This window comes from Primulina tabacum, chromosome 18 (assembly GCF_025594145.1).
Source record: "Primulina tabacum isolate GXHZ01 chromosome 18, ASM2559414v2, whole genome shotgun sequence".
Classification (NCBI taxonomy): domain Eukaryota; kingdom Viridiplantae; phylum Streptophyta; class Magnoliopsida; order Lamiales; family Gesneriaceae; genus Primulina; species Primulina tabacum.
In genome coordinates this window covers 25,431,064-25,445,731 of record NC_134567.1, presented here as the reverse complement: position 1 = coordinate 25,445,731, position 14,668 = coordinate 25,431,064, and the positions used below count along the sequence as shown (strand labels likewise).

At 30.4% G+C, this 14,668-nt stretch overlaps 1 protein-coding gene across 1 annotated transcript; it reads left to right on the top strand.

The window, feature by feature from the left end:
* Window positions 1-9,638: 9,638 nt before the first annotated feature.
* On the top strand, window positions 9,639-13,906 carry LOC142533426 (uncharacterized). Its single transcript, XM_075640184.1, has 9 exons — window positions 9,639-9,795; window positions 10,036-10,158; window positions 11,242-11,439; window positions 11,621-11,699; window positions 11,812-11,957; window positions 12,150-12,263; window positions 12,747-12,878; window positions 13,261-13,374; window positions 13,478-13,906. Exons 1-9 carry the CDS (start codon window positions 9,742-9,744, stop codon window positions 13,514-13,516), a joined length of 999 nt encoding a protein of 332 aa, XP_075496299.1. The 5' UTR covers window positions 9,639-9,741; the 3' UTR covers window positions 13,517-13,906.
* Window positions 13,907-14,668: the final 762 nt, after the last annotated feature.

The following is a 14,668-nucleotide window of genomic DNA, read 5'->3' as shown; positions in this document are numbered from 1 at the left end:
GGGAGTGCAAGCTTTAAGCAACAAACATAATGAGTGGGAATTATATGGGTGGGGTATGACAACAAATTAAAATATGCTTTTTCAAAAGGGGTAAATGTTAATTTTTTTTATTTATTATTTCTTTAGGACAGGTGCAATAAAATCTTTGAAATGATTTATAGTACTTTTGACGTATGTGGGAGCCTTGTCGCTTTATTTTTTTTACTTCAATCACGTTTTTTAATTTACATTTAATAATAAATACTTCACATATTTTTTTAACTCTAATTATATGTAATTCATTTTTTAACTGTCAAAATATACAAATTGGTCTTTCCTACATAAAGATGTAAATGAACCAAATAGTTCACAAGTTGCTCAGAGCTTAACTCGATAAAAAGCTAATTTGAAATTGTTAGTTATTAAGACAAGTTCGACAATTTTATCGAGTCGAGCTCGATCTTAATTCGGCTCGTAAGCTCGCGAGTCTGTTTGTGAGCTCGAGCTCGACTACTTTCTTAGGCTAGTTTGTTGGACTTCGAGTATTGTCCCACATCGAGTAACTTGGTAAGATGAGAGTGATTGAAAACTATAAAGGGATAATCACACTCTTGTATGGATGTAAGAATGTTTGAGCTCGAGTCTGATTCGTTAAACATGATAAACGAATTATTCACAAACCAAGCTCGAGCTATTCACGAGCTCAATAATTTCATAAAGAGATGAGCTCGAACTTCATGATAAAAGCTCTAGATTACTACTATCTTGCTCGACTAAGCTCGTTTACATTCCTAGTGGTACATAAAATAATAATTAATATATTCATATCTTGTTTTTATCATGTTCTTACAAATCAACTTTAGTTCAAATCTTTTATTTCTATGTAATTTGATTTGTCAATTAAAAACACTTTTTATTGGTATAACACTGAATTTTGTGAATGTAAATATAATTGAAAGTATATCGAACATATTTCAATTAATTTATAGGTAATTTATTTTTGGATCGTTATTATAGTGGTTATTAATTTGAATATATGATTGAATTTACAATATAACTACAGGACAAATGTATAAATTAAATTTTGAGTTGAATTTCAAAAAATTAATAACATTTCACGTGAGCAATTTTATAGGTACGCTTACATTAAATTTTACTAATTCATGACAATGAAAGTGGCAACCGTTATACTATTCGGTTTGCACTAGATAAACTTCATGAGCTAATATATTCGTTTGTTAACCATATTAGTCAGGTAAACCACATCGAGACTAAATTTGACTAATTGTTGTGGATCGTACAGTCGACATCGAACAACATATATTAAAACCAATAAAATCATTAGGTTAATTGTACAAAAATACAATTTAATAGAACAGACTAGATATACTTCCAGATTAACTTTCCATAAGTATCTTTTACTTTTATGTAATTAATACGTACGGTCTCAATTAATTATTCACCTATATTTTTCTTGTTGCAATTAATTAACACACTTGAGAAAATAAATTAATGTAGAGCTAGGGTTCAAAACATAATTGGTGTCCAAATATGAAAATTACTACATAAATAAAGCATTATCTTCGAAAAATTCTCTACCATTATATCGTACATCGATATTTATATAATGAGATTTTGTATTGAATTTATCACGAGATTTCGATAAATGGAATTTTTGTGTTATAAAAATTGTTGTACAAATCTCGTTGTACCTATAACATAATTAACTCTAATTATTAATTAATAAGCGACCACTTATCTTTTATTATCTTCATCTCTGTTTTCCGAATAGACTTTGAAGTTCCACCGAACATGATTAAGATGACTAATGAGACATTATGTCAAAGAGACCTAAATCAAGTTGTCCTAAATGTTGTTAACATGACAGTTAGTCATGATCAAACCTTTGATGTTAAGATCCAATTATACCTTTTCAACCTATTACATTATCCTTTGGTCGTAATTATGAGCAATTAGAAAATTCTCTGCCAAATATGTTGAATGATATAATATTTAAAATAGAAAAAATTAGGATTATTAAATAAAATCATAATATTTTTTTAAAAAAAATCAAATTAATTATAACGAGATTTTCTCTTCATTTAATTCAGAATACTCTTGTAGTTTCGAATTACGTCGAATCATGAATTAGAAGTTACATATTGAACAATATTAAAATTGATAAGATAAAGCTAAAAAAACATTGATAAGAAGATCTATATGACGCAGTCAAATAACTTGGTATCAGAGGATAAAAAGGATATAATTTTCAAACTTAAGAAATTCGTCTACGAACTCAAGCAAGTCTCATGATAATAGTTTCGCATATGTTTTCGGAGCAATCATATCTTCTTAGTTATATATATTAATCGGCGATATCCTCTTTCTTTACTACGTGCGACAATGATGTGACATTATAGCATCCTCATTTCTAATTAAAAGATTAAAATTTTCAAAAATCAAAAAATACATGATTAAAACTGAAATTTGACGATATAAATATCAAAATCACAAAAAATCAAACATACATAACAAAAATTTCTTTTATATATCAATTATTATGTGTCAATATATATATATATATATATATATATATATATATATATATATATATATATATATATACACACACGACTAAATTCTTATATGATTTAACACAATGATTTTAATTAAAAATGAAATTTTTCAATATATTGAGAAAATCAAATGATTTCTAAAACAAAGGTCCACATTAAAACAGTATATAAGAAAGTAAAATACGATGTCAAAACTAGAACAACAAAAACAAATCTTCAGCCATCTTCTTCACAGTTATTGTCTGTAGATGTCTCCAACAATCACAACAACATGTAGATTCAGCACTTCTTCGATCAGCAACAACCTTGTAGATTATTTTCTGTAAAGCTTATGGCGTGAAAATGTGCAATAGCATGTATATGCTTTTGCGTCAACCACCCACCTTTTTCACTTTTGCATGAGATGAATCATCTTATTTATAGCTCTAGGGTTTATCAAGAAAGAAACCTACACAATATAGAAAGTAAGAGTTTTATTAGAAACAAACTCTTTTTAAACAAAGATATTGTATCATAAAAATCTTAGCATAATTATCACATTAATCATCACATTATCTATAAAGACAAAACTATATTTAAATATTCAAAATCATATCAAAAAAAAAATTAATGTTGAAAAATAAATTTAATATAAAAATTATATTTTTCTTAAGATCAAACAAGGACAATGTCACATTTTGATGGAACCTTGACGTCACTCAGGGATACCATCTTTGCAGCCAGTTTTCATGTAACCTTATCGAGTGGGCATCCTTCCAAATTGGGGAAAAAATCTTTAACAATATTGGTAAAATTACTGAAGCGTACATAAAACCATGACAACAACAAAAGAACCCACATATTGAATTTTGTTGATATTTTTCTACTTTGTAAGTTAAAGGTGACACTACAATTTAAAAATTGTGAGTACTTATACCATTATGACTAGTTATATATAGCTATTGGTAAGAAATAATCACTCGATTCTACAACTGATATAACAGTCAATGACACATGTCTAATTATCATGTATTGCAAATAATACAATTACTGAGAAATAATAATTGTCCACGTTAGGCGAGCAAGCTCTATGATGAATAAAAAAAATTGAATCATACCATTATTAACGATCATAACTTTTAATAAATCGGCTTTCTATTACATAATTTGAAAAAAGATACTGAAAATGTATAATAGCAATCTATTAATGTCTCTCATTAATCTATTTGGCCTGATGGGTAAATGTCACACATGTATGCACTATATATGTTTCCCAACCATTCCACAAAAGTTAAGACATTGTTGCAGTTTTGATTCTTTGTTTGGTGTCACAATTCCGAGGCCTAAATTATTATTCTCCCAACAGAGACTATAGAAAAGGTACATATTAATTTGTCACACCCAATTTTAAAAAAATATATATAACTAATTTAATTTTTACAATATATTGAGTTGTCAGTGGAGTTGTTGCAATAATGGACACATTTTCTTACTAAATATATATCTTCTATCTCTACCATATTATTAAGCATCGTGACTAATATATTTTGTTACCTAAGCACGACTTTTCAATTTCTGATCGAAAATTAACCCATCCTTTTTAGATGGGCAATTTGTTGTATCAAGTAAACAAAAAATGTAGAGCGCAAATATATTTTTGTTGTTATAAATCGTGATAATTGATTCTTCATGATGTATATAATTAATCACAATAGCTCGTATGAGATCGTCTAACAGATCAATTATGTGATACAGATATTAATACAACCCAACTCATGAAAAATATTATTTTTTATGCCAAAAGTAATATTTTCAATACAAAAATGGACCTGATCGACACGTCTCATATGAAAACTACTATTAGTTAATTTCCTATTAAATAATTGCTATCGATTTATATTGATTATACTTATGATATCTCATAGGAAATTAACATAGTAGCCTAGTGTTGTACGTAATCATTCTATTTTGATTAAGTTTGGAATTATTCTGAAGGTAAATTTTAATTTGTGTCATGTTTGTTTGTATTTTTGATATTTTGGTAATCTATATTATCATATTTTATTCTTATTAATGTATCTTTAATTTTTTGGCATTTATATTTTAGTCATTTTTTTAGAGAAATGTTACGTGACATTATATATATCGGTGTCATACCAACACCACACGTCATAAAATAACTAAAATGGTTAAGAAAGCAAATATAATTGACTAAAAGTAAAATTTGAAAATATAGTTAAACTTTGGTATAAAAAAGTAAATAATATATATATATATATATATATATATATATATATACACACCCATAATATAGAAGTTGAGATAAATATATATATATATACTCATTCATCTGAAATACTATGATATATTCTTTTGGAGGCGACCGATACAGTTCGAGAATTTGGAATTTTTCATGTTATAATTTACGATAGAAACACTATATAGCTTGAGAGTGATATTGATTGACCGTAGCTACTTTTTTTCATACCTCCCAAAAGATATATTTATTAGTCAAAATACTGCTTTATTTTTTCACACTGGTGACAGTATAGAATGCACTTATTTGGGTGTTAATGGGTCGGGCTATTAGGCCATGAGTCTGTTGAGGTGCATGTCTATCTATTGGTGTTGTCTTGTATCAATTAGATATCAGTCTTACCATTTCCCTATCGTCGATCTTGTTGTCAGCGGAGACATTATTGCACGTTAAGATCTGTCGTCACTCATTTACGGTACACCTAGCCGATCAGATCAATCGACACAATCTCAGCAGTTTGACGCGTGAGAATTTCATAAGAGGTCACACATCTCAGTATTACTCTCACTCTTGCACGTTTAACCCAACAAATTCCCAACCCTTTATTATTGAAATTATATGCATTTTGTTTTAAAAACTCCGAGTATAAATTATCAAAACTAATATCGATTTAATCCAACTAAGCAAGCTACAGATTTCATAAAAAACATAACATCTTTAAAAAATAGTAGGCGATAAGAAAAGAGCAATGGTCAAGAAACCGTCGCTATCATTAAATAGAGAGAAGGTTTTGGCCGTCGCAAGAACAACTGGTTCCTTATACATGATATCGCACAAATTGTAGCGATCGGAGAAGTGCTTCCCAAATTATGTATTTGAAAATTCAAATATAGACTTGAGTCACACATCGGTCCCATGTGCAAACTTTCACAAAAGGATTTTTTGGAATATTTCGGGTTAAACATGTTTGGATAAGAATAATAATAGTGACTTTTCCAAAAAAATTTCACGTCATAAGGCACGCTCCTCCCCGTACTCATGAACATATTATTCCGACTTAGGGCATCCGCATCCGTCGGAATTAATCCATGTTAATAAATCTCCATCTCATCAAAAATGATGGGGTCCACGAGCCACATATTCATTACATTAACACTTCCCCATTATTAACACACACCCACATTCATTTAATTTCAACTTTCATTATTTATGGGTCCCACTGTCCACTTACTCATTTTTTTTATTTTTAATATTTCAATATCTTTCTAATATATTTAAAATTTTACAACAAATATTACTAAAAATAAATAGTATTATTATTTTAAAAATAACTTAATTCCAATATTCATTAAAATATTATTAAGAAATGAAAAAAAAGTTGGACTCTTTTATTTAAAATATTATTCAACACAATCTCTTTAAAAAAAACACAAAATACAAAGAAAACGAATTACGATAATCGAATATAGCAATTGGTGCATAATTTTGCCGTTTGAAAATAGCCGTTGGTGATAATTAGCGACGGTTTTTGAAAAACCGTCGCACATAGAGATGGGTGTTAAAAAACCGTCGCAAATAGCGATCTTTTTTTTAAAAAAACAGACGCTTTTCACTTTGCGACGGTTTACGAAAAACCGTCGCAAAGTTGCGATAGGTTTACGAAAAACCGTCGCAAATTTCGAAATAACGCCGTTCATTCTGATGAATTTCTTGGCTGCCATGTCAGCCACGATTATTAATTCTTGCGCCCACATTAGTGGGCGAAAATTAATGGGTGTTATTAACACTCATTAACCAACCAATGTGGATGCCCTTATTGACACACAAGTAGATACAACATCTTGTTTACATATATTTTAATATAAGACTTTATACGGTCACAATATAAATTTTTTTCCCATATACTAAAAACTATAATTTTTGACATAATAATAATAATTGTCTAAACCTAACATTAGATTTCATGCTATTTTAGAAAATGTAAACATATTTTACTGTTATTATTAATTATAATTTTTTAATAATTAGTCGGCAAATGCATTTTTTCTCACGTGCTTGATGAACATCAAGTTGATGTGAAATGGCAACCGATGCACAAGTAATTTCACCAAGACTTTAATGGTATGAAAATAACTACGCATGGAAGAAAATATATATATTCAAAGTGGCTGATTAACTGTTGAAGATTTAATAAAATAAATCTATAAATCATGTGATTAAATCCATATCACAACACTGCCAGAATTTATGTCAAATTATCAGAAAATATGAATAACAGTAAACACGTACCAGAATCTATTGATTGATCTAGCGTCAGAGTTATGTATCTTTCCAAGGCAACAGAGAATCGACCACCTTATTCTTGCCTTTGATGGGAGAAGGAGAGAGATCTAGAATACGTGTGCCGTATGTATTCTGTGTTATATTCTCTGTGCCTTGGAGACCATAACCTTATATAACCTTAGCAGTTTTCAACTCATCATAGAAGACCTAATTGTGCTGGGTTTCTACACATAAGGTGGACCATAACAATTTATTTAATACTTTGGAAACCCATAATTAATTAGATCACTTTATTGGGTCCTTTATTAGATAGCCTGTCCATGTACAATTAATTAACTCATGTGATCCCACCAAATAATTCCAACAATTAATGCAGCACGAATTGACCTGGCATGTATGTATTTATACGAAGTAACCTAAAATGACAAACTCAATTCCTCAACGAAAAGAACAAGTGTTGTTATCTATCTATATTTAAGTTTAGATATAGATATACGAAAATGGCTCCACATTATTAATGATATCGACAGAAGTGAATGGTCTAGAGTCGGTATGAATGACAACAGATTTGGAACGGTAAGGTTGTATTTAAAGAGATGTATTTGAAATTTATAAATTTTGGATATATTTTATTGTTTAATGAAAAATATATAGATTATTTATTTACACATCAGTAATATAAAATAAAATGATTTCAAATGACTATATTATTGGGTGAACTTGAAATACATCATATTTAACTTAAAATATTGGCAAAAACATATTTAACTTAAAATATTGGCAAAAACTTATGTGAGACGGTCTCACGGGTCGTATTTTGTGAGATAGATCGCTTATTTGTGTCATCCATGAAAAAGTATTACTTTTTATGTTAAGAATATTACTTTTTATTGTGAATATCGGTAGGGTTGACCCATCTCACAGATAAAGATTTGTGAGACCATCTCACAAGAGACACACTCTAAAATATTATATAAACATATAATATGTATATTTGAAATTTATGGTTTTACTTAGGGGTGATCACGGTGCGGTTTTGCGGTTTTTTTTTTTAAATAAAACCGAATTGCTATATGCGGTCGGTTAATATTTTAAAAAAATAATCGCGATTTTACATGTAGATTTAATATTTCGGTTTTGACCGGTTTCAGGCGGTTGCGGTCGGTTTACGGTTTTTTTTAATGAAAATATTAAAACTTATATTCTAATTATTTTAAAACAACAACAATATAGTGTCTTCAAATATAAAATATAGTTCAAATTACACAAAGATAAAACTATATAAAACAATAATCAAGATTCAAAACTAAGTTAATAATTTAACAACACAAGACACTCACAACAAAAATGACATTTACAATATTTTATTTTATTTTTTTATTTTCAAACTTCAAACAATATATTGTTGTAAAAGAAATAAATAATCTAATAAATTAAGATGAAGATAAGTTTATTTTGTAGAATAATATTTTGAATAGAGTTGAGATATAATGAAGGACCACTTTCTTTAATTGAACTATGTTGTTTACAAATTATTATAATTCTAGGACAAATATTATGACAAACGGTTTGGACTGTGCGGTTTGGTGCAGGGTTCTTGGCAAAAAAAATAACCGAACCGTGAATGCGGTGCGGTTTATGATTACTATTTTTAATCGAGATTTTTATAAAATATTAGGAAAAATAGTGCGGTGCAATGCGGATCGGAACGATTTGTGCGGTTAATAAAAAAATTTGATCACCCCTAGTTTTACTCATCTAATCAACAAAAAGACATTTAAAAATCCATGTATTTTGAAATCCAACTATCCAAAAATGCAACTTGATTGTTTTGGTAATTTTTTTTTAAAAAAAATTAAAATGGATGTGGGAGTTTTGCAAAACCTCACCATAAATGATGGACGCTACAAATTTTTTTAATCATTATTATTATTTGTTTTCTTTTAATTGTACACATCTTTTATTTAATAAAATGAGAGGAGACCATACACAAAAAATGAAACTCAAGTTCAATAATTTATAAGATAACAACCGATTTTTTTTTCCAAAAAAATCTTTATTTGTAAAATATTAGATAATTTATATTTCATTTTTTTTTTCAAAAAAATATATTTATGTAGCATCCGTCATTGATAGTGTAGTTTTGTCTTAGTTTTACAAATTAATTTTTTAAAAACCCAACTGTTTTCCAATACAATAATTTTATGATTTAACAGCTGGAATTATATCATAATTTGATGATTATAAAATTAAAGAAAATATGCATTTTTATAAAGAATTGTTATTATACAAAATAATATAAGAAAATTTATACCAAGAAAAAAATAAAGTGCATAAAAAAAAGGTGGTTGAGGGGAAGGTATCTGAGATTTCAGAAGTATCAGAGCCAGGTTTCGATCCTGGGACCTGTGGGTTATGGGCCCACCACGCTTCCGCTGCGCCACTCTGATTCCTTGGTTCAGTAAGACCCACTTTATTTTTATTATATAAATTAGTTCTCATTTCAATCGAACAAAAAGCCACGAGTTCTACAATTGGGCTTTTTTTTTTTGACAGCATCTACAGTTGGGCTTTTAAATTGGCCTCAAATTTTATTTTTCATTGTTTGTTATTTTATTTATTTTGTTAATCGTCAAGAAACCGTGAGCAGCGATTCAGCGAACAACTATGGCGACGGAGCTGAAGGAACTCCTTGGCTTTCTCTCATCTTCTTCTCCACCAGTGAGTTTTCTTCTTCTTTTTTTCTTGCTAAAAAATTAATAGCAGGGTTTCTGTTCTCTCATCTGCACATGTAAAAGATATACGTAATTGATACTTGAGTATAATATGTGCCAATCTTTGTGGTGAAGATGATAAAGAAAGTATTTTTCGACGTTTTAAATCCTTTTCGTTTTTGGGTTTTGATCAAAATTTATGATGTTTTTGGAGTTATCGATTTGATTGATTATAAGCAATGTGCAGATTAGGAAGGCGGCTGTTAGTATTGTTCGGGATTACACTGGGTCGGAGGACGGGTTGAAGTCTCTTGGAAAATACTCTAGTGTTGCCTTTCCTTCGTTGGCTCTCCTTCTAGCTGAAAATAAGGTATTTAGTATGATGATTTACTTCTACTTTTGGTTGATGAAGCAGCATTAAGTTTTTTCGCTGGACTCTAGCTTTCCTAAGCCTTGATATTGGAATAATTTAGCTTATACTTGAATGAAATTATTTGAATTGAGAAAATAATCTAAGGTATGAAATCAAATTACTCCTTTTTTTTTAGAATTTTAAGTTTGTTATACTAATTAATAAGTAAGTTAACAATGGAAGGACAAGTTGAAATTGGCAGCTGAGGAATTTTGAATTGATGGAAATCAAGGATATTTAAACAGGTTTGATCTATTTAAAATATTAGATTTAAGATTTTTTTATTTCAGCATCCGAATGCACCCTCAGTTCCTTGCCTTTTGAAATCTGATAAATAGTTTAGGAAACCACTGATAGCTTCTGAATTACAATTTTTGGTGTTGGCCCTATATTTGTGCCGTTCTTGTTCTCATATTGGAAGCACCTTTAGTTGATAATGTGTCTTGCTTGCCTCTGTAAAGGTCTCTTTTATGTGTTTGTGGCTGACAATGTCCTGCTCGTGTTTGAGAATAAGATACTCACAATTAATTTTGCTAATATTTTCTAGTGATGCACTGTCATGGGTTTCAAGCACGTTTCTTTAAAGGTTTAAATGTAATTGTGAACTTGTTCCTTGATGGGTGGTGTGCAATGAAATGAGTTGGAAAACACTGATCAATACCTTTGAACTATTTTTGAGCCTAAACTTTTGCCGCTATAAGCACCCATAAGACTCAACGTCAACCACACGGAAGTGGAACCTGCAAGCACAGTCTTGGGAGCAATATTGTGTGCTCACTTTTGTCTGAAGTTGGCAGCCGTAATATAGCAACTAGCAAGATATAAGGTGGAATAGGTGCTATAAGGGTTTGGAAATGAGACATGATGGAGTCTGCCGGGGTAACGACTCTAACGGCCTAACTAACCGTTCCCTTGACCAATTCAGTGTTTGTGTTTACCATGTCTCCTTGCCAAGTTACTAAACTTTGTATGATCATGAATATGCTCTGTTTTGAAGGATTGGCTGTGCTGTTAATTCCTTCTTATTTTTCATTTGTTCAGGAAGTTTCAGAACCTGCGGCAGAAGCACTTGTTAATTTGTCACAAAACCCATCTTTTGCAGAAAAAATGGTCGAAATGGGCATCATCAAGACATCAATTGATATTTTGTACAGGAAAGATTGTGATATTACTCACTTGCTGATCATGCTACTTGTTAATCTCACACAGTTGGATTCTGGTATTGAATATTTGCTTCAGGTGGCCTTTATCCTCTTGTTACGTTTTTATTTTCTTTTACTTTTTCCTGAATAGGAAATATATTATTGTTTGAAACCATCGATAATTATAGCTCGCTGATTGACAAATATGAATTAATACCCCTTGATCTCTGAAACGGCCTGAATAACTGAAGTTGTTATCATGAACCTTGATTTTTCAGCAAGGAGATGAGAAGATGCATGGTCTGTATGTCATGAAGCTGGTGAGATCATTCTGTACTTCGTCTAGTGAGAAAAGAGGTGGGTTCTAACTCCACTTCGATTTTGTTTTCCTCTGTGATAAGATAATTTTGATGACATTCCCTCTTTTCCAACACGTATGTAAGCACCATCCTTTTTTTGTTTATATCAGGTGATCCCTTTGAACACGTGGCTTCGATACTTGTGAACATTTCTCAGAAAGAAGCAGGAAGAAAGCTTCTGCTTGACCCTAAGCGGGGACTTTTGAAACAAATTATCAGACAATTTGATTCTTCTAGTTTATTGCGAAAGAAAGGGGTATATTTATTTCTTTTTTTGTTTCCCTGAAATCCAATTTCAACGTGGGTTATCTTCTTTCAAAACCACGCTCTGATAAAAATGAAACTGAAATCAAGAGCGGACATTGTCTTGAAGCTTATATTTGATGTTTTAGAATCCTTGAGTGAATAATTCGAAATGAAATTTCAACCTTGATCTTTTTTTTTCCAGGTCTCAGGAACTATTCGAAATTGCTGTTTTGAAGCTGATAACCGACTGCAGGATTTACTTTTGATCTCAGAGTTTCTTTGGCCTGCACTTCTTTTGCCAGTTGCTGGAAACAAGGTTATATATGCATGAAACAACCTTTTCTAGCTTTGTGAAGCTGCTTGCTACTTGAATTCACACCCATGGGAAATCAAGTAGCACATAAGGAAACGGGTTTTTTGCACAAATTACCCTTGTGCAAAAATACTTTTAAAAACTACTCCATTGGTTATTTTCATATCACCGACGGAGGTAATTTTTTTTAAATATATATTATTGTGCAGGGTAAGCTGTGCAACTGACCCCCATAAGAAACTGTAAATTTGCATCAATGCTCTTAAACTGAACTTCGAACATTTGCCTTCACCGCTGAATTTATTATGGATTGTTACTCCACATTCCTTTGGACTTCATGTGAACAACTGGATTGTTTTGTACTTCTTGATTCTTTGACAATTAAATCTAAGTCTGGTTTTTCGCCTTATTTTTCTTGTTTCTGCATATTTTGCTGTGCAAGTGTTTTCAATCTAGTATGTCGTCTAATATACTGACATGTGATAGATATACAGTGAGCAAGATATTTCTAAAATGCCACCTGAGCTCGGGAGTGCACTCTCAATAGAACGAGAAACAGTAGCAAATCCTGACATCCGTGTCCAAACACTGGATTCCATATATTTAATCATTTTACAGGTGAACTAACTTGTTCTTTGGCTAGGGTAAACTCTTTCTTGAATTAATCTGAAATGTAGTCATTATTTTCTTTTGCCTAGATATATTGGTATTATCATCACCAGTCACCACATTAGAAAATCTCCAACTTTAGGGTGTGCTTGGAAATTAACATAACTAGTTTGAATTTATATGCTTTTTGCCTGTTACTCTTGAGTGTGCCATGATCTTTGTTTGGATTATCAACTTCACTTTCCCTATTTCTATCTTGTTGAGTTTGTCATAGAATCCGTTAGTTGCAATAGACTGTGTTCAAGGTCAAACAAGTTCGACGACAGCCTTGTATGATATCAAATCAAAAGGTATTTTCGCCTGCTTCACACGCCCTATTTTCATGTTCCAGGAAGAAGGTAGGAGAGCTTTCTGGTCTGTTAATGGACCCCGAATACTTCAAGTGGGGTATGAAGATGAGGAAAACCCTCAAGTAATGGAAGCATACGAGCGAGTTGGCTCGTTGGTACGATTTAAATAACATTCGTGTGAATCCCATTGTTTAATTTAAATCACATAATAAATTATCACGTGTATCCAAGATTGTAACGCATTCTTCTTTATGCCAGTTGATTCAAGAAGATGGAACCAGCCAAGCCTCCACATAGGTTTTGCATCAGGAGTATGGGTTGCATACTGGTTTGCAAGATGTTTTATGGATTCGGTTCGTCAGTTTCCTGGAAAACTTGCGGCAAGGAAATTGTGGTTTTGCTGAATTTTTAGTATTTGTTCAAGTCTGTGCTGGAAAATGAGAGAGAAAACCAGTCGTTTTTTTTGTTTTTGGGGGGGGGGGGGGGGGGGGGTGGTGGTTTAAGATTAGAGAACCAGATTTTAGATATCTTTTAATGTTTATGTTCGAAAGGGAGTAAAAAAATCATGAAAGTGTTTGGCATTGTAATGTGGTAATGGGAGTATTATAGGATAAGTTATGACATTATACTTCGTTGTCCCCTGCAAACAGAAGCACATATTTATGAGTAACTGAATTTGTTCAATTTTATCTTCAACTTATCTTTTACTGATGTAAAGCATTTGGTACTTACAAATTCAAAAATTATAAGCTCCACAAAAAATATTTTCACAGCTAAATGGAGAAAAGATGGAGTTTTACAAGTTTATAATATAACATTAATAAAAGTTGAAATATCTTATGTTTCAAAAATTCATTGACTTTATGATTCTGTTTAGTATGTGTGATGTGATAAGTAAATGATTAGTAATTAGAATTATTAAAAAATGAGAGATATTGATTAATAGTATGGTGGTATAAATAACATTGTGTTTGGTATTTTATTTTAAAATGATTGCTTAATTTTGTAAATTTTATTATAATGACCAAAATGCCCCAAATGCTAATTAAATATATATTCTTAAAATAATTGGATAGATAATTAAATATTTATAATTATAATTTACATTTATTAAAATTAATTTAAATATATTTATTAGAAATAAATTTGTAAATATGCATTTACTTTAATATTAAAATAGCAATAATATTTTGAATGTTAATCTATACTTCTATACTATATTATTAAGTATGAGAAGATGATAATAACTACTTAGAGAGGACACCAACTTTTTCTTCCAACTTTATTCTTATATGATATTAATATTACACTTTTGTTTTTTGTTTTTTTCTTCAATTTCTACCCACAATCTTCTAATTTTACCCTTATATGATACTAATATTACACTTTGTTTTTTTTTTTCAATTTCAACACACACTTTTATTTTTATTTTTTTTATTTCAACAATTC

What these genes read in the sequence shown, in the direction of transcription:
- LOC142533426 (XM_075640184.1), top strand. Translation starts at nt 9,742, where the DNA reads ATGGCGACGGAGCTGAAGGAACTCCTTGGCTTTCTCTCATCTTCTTCT. An exon ending in TATATTTAATCATTTTACAG is followed by an intron (nt 12,879 to 13,260) that starts GTGAACTAACTT and finishes TTCATGTTCCAG; the next exon opens with GAAGAAGGTAGGAGAGCTTT. An exon ending in ACGAGCGAGTTGGCTCGTTG is followed by an intron (nt 13,375 to 13,477) that starts GTACGATTTAAA and finishes TCTTTATGCCAG; the next exon opens with TTGATTCAAGAAGATGGAAC.